General features: G+C 52.3%; 1 protein-coding gene across 1 annotated transcript in view; it reads left to right on the top strand.

The window, feature by feature from the left end:
- Nucleotides 1-5,167: 5,167 nt before the first annotated feature.
- The window catches only part of TBX20 (T-box transcription factor 20), a 33,071-nt gene continuing 24,445 nt past the window's right edge, over nucleotides 5,168-13,793 (top strand). The window contains 5 exon segments of the mRNA XM_065752359.1: nucleotides 5,168-5,370; nucleotides 6,660-6,767; nucleotides 6,770-6,893; nucleotides 8,045-8,209; nucleotides 13,118-13,226. Of these exon segments, the coding sequence (XP_065608431.1) occupies nucleotides 5,244-5,370; nucleotides 6,660-6,767; nucleotides 6,770-6,893; nucleotides 8,045-8,209; nucleotides 13,118-13,226 (633 nt within the window). The 5' untranslated portion in view covers nucleotides 5,168-5,243.

Genomic DNA, 13,793 nt, shown 5'->3' with positions numbered 1-13,793 from the left:
AATGCAACACCAGTCGCAATTTTGTCAAATGTTGCAGATATCTCTGAATCTCAGGAAAAAACAAGCCTCAACTTTGCGTTCCATGAGAAGACTTGAGGCCAATAACTCCTCACTGATTAGACAGACTTCCAACTAACAAGTTCAGGCACCACAAGGCTGCACATATTCTTCCTTAACAAAAACCACATTCATATATATATAACATATAAACCATTATAATTGTTGTGTTAGTTTCAGTCTCACCCAGAAGTCTCATTTTCGTTCTTGCTAAGAGCTCTCGTATAGACCACAATATTGCATTACCATCAACAAGTCCCAGAAACCCACTGGAGTAGAGGTTTGTGTTCTTCCTCTATCCACACTAAGCGAACTGTTAATGTGAGCAGGGCCGGATTTTCACCTCTGCGCCAGCAGTGACCAGCATGGCTCTGGGGAATGTGTTACAGCCGTGGTTCCAGGTGGGCTGGTTTCCGTGCTCTGCTGGAAGCAATGGGAGCAGGCTGTGCTGTGCTGCAGAGCCGGCAGCCGGGGCAGGAAGCACACAGCTTGTACACTTGTCTTCACACCGCTGAAATGAAAACGGTGCGGGTGCCAAGCTGCCAGCAGAGCTTGTGCAGAGAGCTGCACGAACTTGGGAACTGCTTTCCCCCAGCATTATTTATGACCAGCTTATTCCAAATAAGCCCTGTTTCACCCAACAAGCTCAGCCATTGCCAGATAAATCAGCAGTATGTTATGGGTACTGAAATATGTTTTCCAAGCCCTAATCCCGAATATTTTTTGAAACAGCAGGCCTTAGCACTGCACACTTTAAACAAAATCATTTTCATGCCAGAACACCCCATTGGAGTTCCCCATACTGTTAACAGAGCAGCAGTGCTGCCTCTCGCTGTGCTGCGGGAATGCTCTCCCCATGTTCCCAGGTGGAATCACACCAGCTGTGCCTGGCCGTGCTCTGGTCGTGCCCTCTGTGCTGGGGCTGCAGTCACCACCGTGGTACTTCGGGCAGCAGATGGGGCTGCTCTCTGCATCTCTGTGCTTTCTCACTCCTTAATTTTTGGAAACAAACATTTCCTTTTGCCTCACTCGGATGAGATTGGGGATGCAAAGTGAGCGTAGTGCATCACTGTGTAAAAACAGAAAGTTTTCAAGAAACAGACGATAGTCTTTTCTTAATTCTTCCTACTGCCAGCCCCAAAGCAAACCCGTTGTCTTTGGGTGTGCTCCTGCTGCTGTGCGTTTGCAGAGGGAAAATGTGCAGGGGTCAGCAGTTTCAGAGGCAGGCTCTAATTTTAGGTTCTCAGCTTCGGATATTTTGGGACGGAACTTGGGACACAGCAGAAGAAGTGTTGAGGAGCCATAAATCTGGATGAAGTGAGCAACACCCAGCACCTTGCGAGCTGAAGACCTAAAACCAGAGACGCTTCTATTTAGAAGAGAAAAAAAAAAGAAAAAAAAAAGAGTTTTAGCATTTGCCAGACGCTGTTTTTCTTAGTTCCTGAGGTTTCTGTCCTTCCCCACACTTCCCGCTATTCCTATTTTCGTATCACCGTCGCTCACAGCACTGACATTCAGCAACCAATCCACGGCCTGCAGAAGTCAGGGGAGAAAATTCGCCGCTTCTCTGAGTGCGCTAGGGACCATCACAGGAGTGGCTCTGAGCAAAGGCTGATGCTGGTTCTAAAGAATTAAACACGCTCCTCGAGATGGCATCAAGCTGAATTTGTTCTGGATACTTTCAATTGGCAACACGTTGCTTGGTATTTTTAAAATATGCAATCTATTAAAAAGAAAAACCACAACACAAAACAACAAAGGAAACAGAAGTTTTCTATGCCGGTTATGTAACGCAGTTTTAAAGCATCTGTTAAATAATTCTTAAGTTTAAAATTAAATATGAAGGTATGAAGGCAGGAGGATACGAAAGTGTGAAGATAGGAAAATACGCAACTACGAAAATATGACGCTATGAAAATACGAAATAGTCAAGGGAGCTTGAAAAGCAAGTTTCCGAAGCTCCCCGTCAAATAGCTGTTACTATCAGCAGAAAATAAGAACAAGCCCAAAGAAGCGGTGTCTGTTGCGGGCACTGGAGCCCCGCTCAGGCAGCCCCGCGGCGCGCAGCAGCGCGATGCCGGCCCTCTCCATCCCCGCCGCAGGATCGAGACACGGCCGGGGCAGGGGGAGCTGCCCCGTTTTTATGTCTCTAAGATGAGCGCTGGAATGAGTGTTGTCTGTTTTGCAGGAAAACAATGGTGCGAAGGAGCGGCTCCAGCGCGCAGGGGCTGCGCTCCGCGGGACGCAACTAAGAGAGCTTCTGGGAAGCTCGGTTGTGGGGAGCAGCTATGATGTGCATACGGATGCATACGGGTGGACGGATGTATCCGTAGATGGACAGAGATGTATGTATAGTTATGCATATAGTTGTGTTTTTTGTTGATTTTTTTTTCACGTTGAATACTATTCCCACCCGCTAAGTGAACGAGCCGCGTTTTGTGATTTTGAAAGACATTTCTCAACGCCTTTTTTTTTTTTTTTTCTGTGTCAAGAAATGGAAAATGCTTTATTTTGTTCAAAGAAATCACGCGAACATCCTCTCGGAGAATACCACAGCCTGCCCCCGAAGCAGTTGGGACAGCGCACAGAAAATGCGTCTCTTTAACGCTCACTGAGCTCTTTTGGAGCGCGGTGCGTCCCGGGAGCGGGGGGGTGGGAGCGACGCGGGGCCAGGGGAGATGCGGTTCCCACGGGTGCAGCGTGGGTGCTGCCGCGCTCGGGCCGGGAAAAGGGGTTTGCAGCCGTTCCTCGCGACTCTAGCAACGCAAAATGATCCCGCAGTGTCAGAACTGAATTAAACGAGGGTGCCCGTGCCCCCACGCCGGCCGCCGCTGCTCGGGGTTACGGCGGCGGAGCGCTGCGAGGGCAACGCCGGGTGCGCGTCCGCACGGTGTGCAGCGACTGCTTCGCCCCGATCTGAAACAAACGGGAGCTGCACGCGGACGGAGGTTTAACCCTTCGTCAAAGTGTCATCCCTCTCCTTAGGAGCGAGCGCTGTGCGGCCGCGGGAGGCACGGAGCGTACCCACGCGTGGGGCTGATCCGGGAGAGGGTCTGATGCGTGGGTCAGGGTCGGGGTCGGGGTTGGAGGCATTTTGGTGGTCTACCCTCCTGGGAGACCTCGAACATTTGCGTGCCCGTGCCCGCTCCCCGCGCGCAAAGTCGTTCCCGTCTGCCGCTTGCGAAGTGCGAATAATTTTCGTCGCGGAGTAACACGGAGCGGGAAAGCTTTTAGCACATTATCCGCCGGCTATTGGGCTCTAATCTCATTGCCAGCCCTCGGGTCTTAATAAAGGCTTTCTCTTTCCAGCCCTGGATTTGCATCGAGGAGATACTGAATAGGTACCGGCCGCCTCTCTCGGTGGCGGCCGTGTTTTCCACGGCAAAAGGCAGTGGAGGGTCTTCGTGTTCAGGGGGCGGATGTGGAAGGGGAAGCGTTGTAAAACTTCGGGGGTGAGGGGGGGGGGGGGAAGTATAGTGAAACGGTTCTGCCGTGTACCCGAGGGGCGTCAGAAGCGAAGCCCCTGCATGTGCCAGACAGAAAGGGCTGCAGTGCTCGTTTCCGTGCTCTTTGCGGCACCCAAGGATTTCGTTCAAACGGGTTCGCAGAAGGCGAAGCGCTCCGTCCCGCTCGGACGGAGCGGCACTGCGAGAGGGGCAGCGGCAACGAGTAGTGACATCCTCCTGGGTCGGGGCGCGGCGGGCAGCGCTGACCCCTACACCCCCAGCCCCAGTCCCGGGGTCCCCACTCGCGGCCCCGCTCCACGCGCGTCTCCGCTAGGCCTAGGTGGGGCCGTCCGTTGTCTCGGGGAGGGGCTGTCCAAACTGGCCTCTTTCCCTTATCCTTATCAAAACCGAGAAATTCAAGGATCTCGCGGGACGGAGCGAAACCTTGCCCGGCTCGCAGAACCTCTCTCTCTCCCTCGGGGACAGACCCGGTTTGAAACAAAACGAAGCCCCACTCTCCGCGCACGCCGCGCATTGTACCGGCGGGGTCCCGGCTCCAGATCCACGGGACAGCGCGGGTAGGGCCGACGATCGACCCCGCACCGTGAGCTGCGGGCAGCATCGCACCTGCACGGCAGCCCCCGCCGGGCTGCCCGGGGCGGAGCGGAGCGGACGGACGGCAGTGCTGCTCCCCCCATCCGTGCTGCGCTGCCCGGGGCAGCTCACAGCCCCTAGAACCGCTCCGTGCTGGCGGCGGCCCGGGGAGCTGCCGGATCTCCTTCGAGGCAAAGCGAGATCTCCTCCATACACGTTTTCCTTTTTATTTTCTTTTTGGTGTTGAATACGCATTTGTCAGAAAGTGTGTGTTCGTGCATTGAGGGAGTTTCGCTGATGCGAGGGCAGCTCCACGAGTGCTCCTCACTGATCCCAGCAGAGCGCGGCCGCCCCTGCAACTGTCCCGGACCCAGTTTTGGGTTCAGAAAGTGGCACTTAGCGACAAACTCACGCCTACTCTTGGGTCGTTTCGGGGACCGAAGCCGTTCCGTTTCTTTTATTCGATATACTTCGGTTAACAATCCCCTATTTACGGACAAACGCTCACACGGTTGTGTGGTGCTGTGTTGAGCTCCGCGGTCCTCGTGGGCCCCTTCCAACCCGGGACATCCTGTGGCTCTGTGTCTCTGTGGCTGTGACTCTGAAGGGAGCACGGGGCACAGTCCGTTCCCACCGTCGCCGTGGATCAGCCCTCAGCTGTGCCCCTTCTGGATCTCTGCGCTGTGCGCTATCAGCAGCACTCGGTGCGCCGGGAGCTGCGGCCGCGCTGGGGCTGAGCGGGACCGGCGCAAAACGCTGCGAGAAAACCCACGCCGAGCGCGGAGCGGCCCGGGGGAGCTCAGCGTCCGCGGAAGGCGCGTGGGGGAGGCTGCCCTCTGCCCACCCCTCCTCCTCCTCCCGCATCCTCCTCCGGCTCCATCCTCCTCCTCCTCCTCCCGCCTCCGCCCCCTCCTCCGCGGCCGCGCCGAGCCGGGGCCCTTGACGTGTCCCGCCGCCGATTGGCCGCCGGCCGATAGCATCTCGGCGGCCGCGCGTTAAGGCGGGGGAGAGCGCGGGCCCGGCCGCAGAGAGCCGTCGCGACGGGACGGGACAGAACGGGACGGGACGGGGCGGGACAGGACAGAGCGGAGCCGAGCCGAGCCGAGCCGAGCCGAGCCGAGCCGCGCCGCCCCGGCGGGGCTCGCCATGGAGTACACACCTCCCCCGAAGCCGCAGCTCTCGTCGCGGGCCAACGCCTTCTCCATCGCCGCCCTAATGTCGAGCGGCAGCTCCAAGGACAAGGAGGCCGCCGAGAGCACCATCAAGCCGCTGGGTGAGAGCGGGCGGGCGGCGGGCGCAGGTGGGCGGCGGGGACGGCGGGGGGTACGGGGTCTGGCCACGCTCCGGTCCGGCTCTGTCTCTTCCCGGCTCCGCAAAAGCCGCTTCAGGCTTTTTTTTTAGTCGCTTTCGGGAGAGACTGCTCAGAGCGTAACTCCTTTTGTGGGTCTCTCCGGGTTACATTCCGCTGTTTCTCTATCGGGCTTCTCCATTCGTAGAATAACCTCACGCCTCGAGGTAGCTGCGTTTCTCTCTTCTGCTGCGTTATAAAGAGTTTAAATATTCAGTGCGAATCACCCACGGTTCACAAAGTCCAAGAAAAGAAGCCCCGGGCTTCGCAGGGGAGGACAAAACTGTCCGCAGCCTCAAAGCCCCTCGGCTCCCGAGCGGCAGCGTCAGGCTGCGGCATCCGGGGCGGGAGGGCTTTGGGGAGGATGTTGGTGCTGGCCATTCCGGGTGACTTTTGGGCGAGCGATTTGGCTTCTTTACGGTCGCCTGCATCCCGTTCCCGAAGGATATTATAAAGACGCCCGATCTCCCCTCTCCAATCTGTACGCCTTGCACTCGTTGTGTGTATCCAAGAGAGTGCAGAACGCTACAAGAAATCAGCATTGCGCTCTCGGGGACACTGCCCGACGTGACCCTGTGCTGGGGGGCCGGGAAAGGCTGCTCTCTGAGCATTGCCCCCGAGTCCCCGCTCTACGGACCTCGCGTATTCCGGGGATCCATCGCGAACTTTATTTCTTTGCTGAGGCACAGTGCAGGCCGGATGTATCACAGTGCGCCTGTTGGGGATATTTAAGCGGCTAAATGTGGCTATTTTTCTCTCTCTCTCTCTTTTTTTTTTACGATTACTATTATTTAATTTTAGAGACGCTGGCTTAATCAATTTTCCATTTCTTAAACCTGTTTCCCCGCGCGGTTCATTTAAAAATCCAAGCGAAACGACTGCCTGTAACGCAGCTTCTATTACCCAGAGATTTGGGGGAAATCCCTTTTCCAGTCTCTCCCCGAGGCCGCCTCCAGCCCGCAGCCGCCGCGCCCCGCAGCCGGGGTCGGCTCCGACCACACTCCCTTCTTTTGGGGTGGATGAAGGGCTGGAGCCAACCTCCCCACATTCTCGCTCAAATCACCGGCCCGAGGAGCAGCGCGGATCTGCGGGAGCGCTGGAAGGAGGGGCCCGGCCGAGCGAGAAATGCTTCATTTTTGGGAAGCGTTTTTTTTGCCATCAGACCGCCCCGGCTCAACGTCCCCTCTCTGTCTGCTCTTCCCCAAACCTCGCAGAGCAATTCGTCGAGAAGTCCTCCTGCGCGCAGCCACTGAGCGATCTGTCCGGCCTGGAGCCCCACGGGGACTTCAGCGGCAGCCCCTCAGCCCTGTGTACCGAGCCCCTCATCCCACCACCCCCATCATCCCCAGCGAGGAGATGGCCAAAATCTCCTGCAGCCTGGAAACCAAGGAGCTGTGGGACAAGTTTCACGAGCTGGGCACCGAGATGATCATCACCAAATCCGGCAGGTACGCCAGGCGACCGTTGCGGTGGGGGGGGGGGGGGGGAAGAGGGAGTTACAGCGGTGGAAACAAGAAGAGAAATAAAAAAACATATAAGGGCTGGGGGTAAACAGAGATTAAAAAGTCCCAGTTCCCGGCTGTGACCCGAGAGCGCAGCGCAAACAGGGGTGGGAGCAGCTCGCTCACGGTGCGCGCTGCGCTGCGCGGGGCGCGCAGGGGAGAGCAGTGCGGCGGAGCTGTGATTGCGCTCGGAGATGCCCGTACGCAGCGAGGCCGGGCTCCCGGCTGTGAGCCAGGGCTGTGCCGGCACGGATACGGTGAGGGAAGCGGGGATTATCCCCTCTCTCGTTTGTAAATAGCGCGCAGAAGGACTCCAGGCTTTGCCGTCGTCTCAAACCGTTCCGTTTTTCCAGGGTGGTTTTTGGGTTTGGGTCGCGACAGCCCGGAGGAGCCGGGAGTCTGCTCGGAGTTTGTCCCGAAGCGACTCGCTCGGAACGCAGTTTGCTGATGGTTTTTCTAAAGAGCGGCTCCGTCAGTATCTGTTAGAATAATAATAAATAAATAACCCCAACGAATGTCTAAAATCTGGAATTTGAAGCTCATAAAAAAAAAATAATAATCTGTTTGAAGTTGTTTAAAGCTATTTCTGGTCTACAACAAAACAAGCTTGCATTTTTAAACTGCGAAGTTTATCAACATGCTAGCGCTGAAGGGAGAGCCCAATTCTCAAAATACCTCTCAGAAATACTGTAGGAATTTATCTGAGATCGGTGAGCACGTTCACTGAATTAACTGCTGTGTTATTGCTCTAGCTCCAGGACGTATCCCATTAAAATACACATCTACTTGTTGTCCTGATTTTCTGACAACACTGCATGTTGCTAATAACCGGGCAAAAATAGTTTTCTCCTTTACTTTTTCACTTTTGCCATTTCTCCTTTGGCTTGAAAGAAATCGTTTGAACTTCAAGCAGCTCTCCTGTGCGTACTGTAGAGGTGCACAGGATGCAATTTCTGTCATGCCGAAGCAGCATCGGTTGATGCTTTCATTTATTTTTCCAGGGGATTTGGATAGAAATTTCCTTTGTAACAGCTTTTCTGGAGCTTTTCTTTCTGCCTCCCGTCCCCATATTTATTTCCTGATTTCTTCTGTTCCAGGAGGATGTTTCCCACTATCAGGGTTTCTTTCTCGGGAGTGGATCCTGAAGCCAAATACATTGTGCTGATGGATATCGTTCCGGTGGACAATAAGAGATACAGATACGCCTATCACCGCTCCTCCTGGCTGGTGGCTGGGAAAGCCGACCCTCCTCTCCCAGCAAGGTTTGTGGGCTCTGAAAAACTAGATTTCTTCCCTTCCCTTCCATTTATTTATTTATCTTTCCTTCTTCCTGAAATACCTGCTATTAATCTTCGATGCTGTTTGCAAACACTGCTCTGAGATCTCGAGTCCGTGCCCAACAAACTCGATCTCGGAACTCTGATTAATTTCTGTGGTGCAGAGTGGGGCCTCAGATCTCTGCTCGAGGGCTGATTTATACCGAGTGTTCGAGGGCGTGTGGGGTTTGGCCAAAGGCTCTTATGTATACGCGTGCGTTTCTAAAGGAAGTTGCTGGCTGAAGGCTCTTTCATGTGTGTGTATTTTTAAATGAAGTTTACCTCAATTCAGATCAGAAAAAAATTAAAAAACCCATTGCTTTGTCCCTGAGTTTGTTCTGCCCTCCCCGCTACGTCTGACCTTATAATTTAATGCAATCCAAATCCGGCAGAAATGCCACGTTACAGTGCAGCGCTGCTTATGCTTAACATTATATTATTTCTTAAAAACATGTCCAGCGCTTACTGACCAATACTTCGATTCCTGTTGCCCGTTATGCAACGAGCACAGTCCCATGGCACAGGGAGTTTATTGCTGAGGAACTGTGGCAGATCTTAAGGGGAATAAGAAAACCCTCCAGCAAGCAAAGCTATTTTCTCTGCAGCAACACCTCTTCTGTACAAAAGTGGAATGCAGTAGGAAACGAATCTCAGTGACCATTCCCTTGTTGCTGCTGATGAGTGTGACTCCTCCCGGCACGGGGAAGCCGATGCTCCGTGTGGAGCGCGGCAGTTCCTCGGCACAGCACCGCGCTGCGGTCCCCGAGCTCCGAGGACGGGGACACAACGCGACCGGAGCCGCGGGGGTACGGGGGTAACGCCGGCGGAGAGCTCCGCGCAGGAACCGTGGGCAGCGCCAGGTGCTTTAGCCCGGGGCTGAGATCTTGCTTATTAGAGAGACGTTAGGAGTGAAGCGAGGAGTGGCAGCGCTTTGTTTTGATGGGTTTGTTTGGGGACCGAACGCTGAGCGATTTCCTCGTCGGAGCAGCTCCGCTGAAATCCTGCTGACTGCTCGTCTCTGAAGGAGGCTCGGGGAAGTACGCAGGAGGCGTGCACGGAGAAGCTGTTATTAAAGCAGCAACCCAGGAGTTATGGCAGCTTTGTTTTCGTGGCCAAAAGCTCCTTCCTGTAGCGTGGTTGGCGTCAGAGGGCTTCATTTGGGGTATCGTAATGGGCACTGATCAAACCCCACAGAAAATAGATGGGTCCTGCTCCAAAGGAGTCAGCACCAAAAGAAAAAAAAATAGGGGAAGGACAGAAATAGTTTCAGGGCAGGCTTCTCCCTTTAGCATTTGTTCATGCACCTTTTGGGGGTACCCCTACATAGGCTGCTAACCTGCACATCAGCTAGCTCAATGAGGAAATATTCACAAGAGCATAAGAGAAGAGATCGATCCTTTGAAATAGCGAGCAACTTTCCTGGAAGCTGCTGTACAGCTGGGGTCAAACCTTGCTGGAATTTAATGTTAATTACCACCGTGTGGTGGCAGCTCTGTAACATTCTCTTTGGGTCAGTGCTTCTCTGCACAAACGTGCACCTCTGCTGCACATCCCATTTCTTTTTCGGGATGTTCAACCAGCAGCCCAGTCACAGACACAGGTTACTTCTCCACTGCGTGCACGGTACTGCATACATGTACATGCACTTTCCGCTCCTTTAATTATTTGGTAAGGAAAGCTTGGCAAGAGGTAGAGCGTGCTGTCTGCAGAGTGTTGGTACAAGTTTTGGGGTGGGAGGCCTCATTCTTACTCAGGCAGAAAGCAGCGTTGTTCCCATCCTGAATGGGTCTGTTCCTGCTCTGGTGAGAGAAGCCCTTCCAGCAGCGCTCTCTCACGCCTCCTGTGCCCCAAGCACACGGCCGTGGCTCTCCTTACCTGAGTAGGTCCCGAGGTGCTGCTTCCCTGTGCACCTCACTGCCTGTACCTGTATGGATACCACTGCAATCCAAGGGTTGCTTAGGAGTCCCTTTACGTGTACACGTAAGGCTTTGCAGAATCAAACCCGTGAGCTGTTCTGCTCTTTCTGATTATAAAACTAACTTTCAGAATTGAACGGTAAGCTGTGATTCTCTCTGAAAGATGAGCCCTTCAGGGAACTTGCTGTGAGAAGCAGTTATATCCCTGTCTTCCTGCTGTCAGACAAGTTTGTGTTGCAACGAACACTTGAATAAAACTACTTTTCAGAGAGTCCTTTGTAAATCTGCTAGAGTGCTAACTGGAAATAGAATTCCTGTGTGATGCTTTATGTTTGTTCTTCCAAATTGCTAAGGCTGTGAGAAAGAATCATCAGTTTCATAAGTTTCAGCACGTACATTTGTTTGCCCCTCTTCCTTTTTCATCTCCTTTCTTTCACTCATAAAGTTCTTCTGTCCCCCCGCCTTCTCCCCTCCACATACACATTTTATTTGGCTGCAGTAAGCTGCCCATCACCGTATATTTAATAGAATTGCAGTGTTTGCACACTTACGGAGGAAACTTTTTAAAGGCATCGTATTTTGAAAATTATCTGCTTGGGATATGAAGGTAATGAAAAGCAGCATGTGTAGAAGCATTAGGGCTTGTAGGACCAGAGCAGCTGCTAAACTAAACAGAAGCAGAGCACTGCAGCACTCCCAACTATGCAAGAAGGAAGCCGTACCCAAACCTGGGCTGTATCATGAAACATCTTGGAGCAAACTCGCAACCAAATAAGGCTCCTGAAGCTGCAGTGAGCTCGTGTGAACGATCCCCGCATCCGGCCGTGGGCAGCAGAGCTCGCGCGGCTCTGGGGCTGTTTTGCGTGCGGCGCTGGAATGCGTGCGTTTATTTCCCTAATCCACTCGCATCGGCTTTCCCTGCCTCAGAGGGCAATGCATTTAGCTCTGAGCCCTCTGCTGCAGGGTCGGGCTGCAGGAGAAGCGTGCAGGGAGGTGCTGTCAGCCAGGTCGAGCCACGCGTGCAGCGGGCTTGGAGGCATGCGGCACATCAGCATGGAAAACCAGGTCTAATGCATGTGTGCCTGACCACTATTTGAGTGCCAATCCTTCTGCATCTTCCCTGCTAGCTCGCTGCTAACATCCCGGCAATTCACAGCATGAGCATTGTGCCAGCCATTAACTGCATATGGCATAAAACAATGGTGCTCAGCTTGTAGGCACACAAAGATCCTTACTCGCTCCCCAAGTGCATATTTGAAATAGTTTGGCTTTTTGGTCCCAATTAGCCAAACCTTGCTGAGCCTGATGCTCTGTGATCACAGTAAACAGTGTTAGCTATCCAGACATGCAAAATTAGGAGTCAGGCTCCGAAAAAAATCATGAGACTGGCTGCATAGATAGAGGGGCTGGAAGCGATATGATCAGGATTGTTTTTTTCTTTGCATTCTGTAATTTGAGGCTTTGAAAATTCACGTTTTTACTGTTTTAAACAGGAAAGCGAAGTGGATTTTCATAAAAGATATTAGGTTTTCAGACACACTTATTTCCTCACGAGCCTCACTCTACAGTCAGGGAGCTTGAAGCAGAGAGGACCCTGTGCGTTGGGCTTGCTGGCACAGCATCCCTCCCATGGGTGCAACCGCGCCAGCCAAGCAGTGCTGTGGATCAAGAGAAGGAAAACATCCTGCCCGCCTGGAGCGAGCCACGCCAGTAAAGCTTCAGTTTCACCAGCAGGACTGTGCCTTGTGGATTCTGTTGGCAAAACAGAGAGCCTGGAATCACATCTCTTTCCTCTTGGAGCACTAGAGCGGTGCCTCAGGGGGCTTTAGCACAGCCACTCGTTGATTAGGGACCTGCGTGGTCCATCAGGCAGTTACGCCTCATCGTTTTGTGGGTTTTCCATTCTCCTTTTGCTTAAATAGAACCATGGCTCAACTTAAAAAAAAAAAAAAAGCAAACAAATTCTTTCTCTCAGCCAGCATCTCAACCCTGCTGGATGGAGGGTATCTCTTAACTGTGGCCAAACACATTGCCTGTAGAGAGCCAGGCCCTCTGCAAGTGATAACGTGCACCGACAGCAGCAGAACCAGCCCAGTTTGCACATGCTGAAGCTCTAATTTGGTGCTTAATTTGCTATCTCAAAAGCACTTTCAAGTTAAATCATTTTTTATCAACAAAATTATTGTTTTTAAATAGCCTGGCACTTGCATTGTGTCTAGTCATAATGTATGCCATTCTATCTACATGTCTTCCTTACTTCCTTTGCTTCTGCTTAATTTCCCAAGTTATGGGTTGTTAATTACAGAGTTGTAATTAATTTCTTTCATGTCCGACCACTGTCCTGGACTGCAGCCCTCAACCTCTTATAAACACACGTCACCACAGCCAACGTGTGATCGAATGCAGGTTAAAATCATTATCACGGCTTAATGTTACATATAAAGAAAAATGCATTTTTATCTGCATTCCCCCATTATCTCTCTAATGACACTGTGTTTTTTCTCTTGGAGCTGTAGTCATTGTTATTTTAAGTGCTTGTTAGTACAGCTGTGGGGAAAGACGATCAATTTTTCATTTGGGAAAAGACGCAACAGTGACTGTTAGTTAATGTCTCCATTTTAGATAACTAGATAAAATAATAGCTATGGCCAGAGAGCAATCTAGCACTTGGTCGCAGAATTCTTCATTATGTTCCTGTGAACTAAACAACTTCAGTCATCTGCTTTACTGTCTTTCATTAATGGCATTCATTCATTTGGGCGGATTGCATGCCTCTTGCTAGACTAGCAGATCTGTATTGCCAAGAGCTCTCAGGAAACCCACTGCTGTGAAAATATGGCATATCCTGAAAGCAAAATTTTGCTCTGCATTTTCTTGTGGAGATGGAACCTATTTGGGTTGACTTTTCACGCAGAGGCCTTTTCCCTGTGTCTTTTAGGCTGTATGTGCACCCTGACTCCCCATTCACGGGTGAGCAGTTGCTGAAGCAGATGGTGTCATTCGAGAAAGTGAAGCTCACAAACAACGAGCTGGATCAGCATGGCCACGTGAGTAGCCCTTCTAGGGGGAAGAACTAGCAGAAACAGCACTCTGCCACCACATCCATTAGGGATGGGAGAACACTCAGGGTGGATCTGAGCATTTCAGTGAGGGAGAGAAGGGAGGACGGCTTTGTGCTGTGATCCTGCCTTTGCCTTGCTGTGACTTGGCAGCAGGCTTAGCCACCCGCACTGGCTTGAAGGCTTGTATGTTTGTCTCTGTGTGGTTGGAAGATGCTCCTCATTGCAGGCCATCTCTTAGGGTTGGGACCTTCCACAGGAGCTCTTATTACCTCCAGACTTAACAGAAGTTGGGTGTGGAGTTAGCAGAAAAGACGCCACAAGAAGGGATCTGGGATTTTAAAAAGAAATGTGCCTTAATAGCTCTTGAAATAACTGTGGGATGTCTGAAAGTCAGTGTACCATGGCATTTGCTTGGGGCTCTGAAGGAAATTGGCCCCAAAAGAAACTTGGTCTTGCTGGTACCAGGCTGGTCTCATGAGACCTAGCTGGAGCCTGGTGGACAGGCTTATTGCCTGGGAACAGAGGAGTTAAAAGGAAAGAGCCTAAATGCAG

The sequence above is a fragment of the Cyrtonyx montezumae genome, unplaced genomic scaffold, assembly GCF_038088225.1.
Source record: "Cyrtonyx montezumae isolate F1298 unplaced genomic scaffold, pur_monq_1.0 scaffold_8, whole genome shotgun sequence".
Classification (NCBI taxonomy): Eukaryota; Metazoa; Chordata; class Aves; order Galliformes; family Odontophoridae; genus Cyrtonyx; species Cyrtonyx montezumae.
The sequence above is the reverse complement of the archived record's forward strand: the minus strand, read 5'-3'. Positions and strand labels throughout refer to the sequence as shown.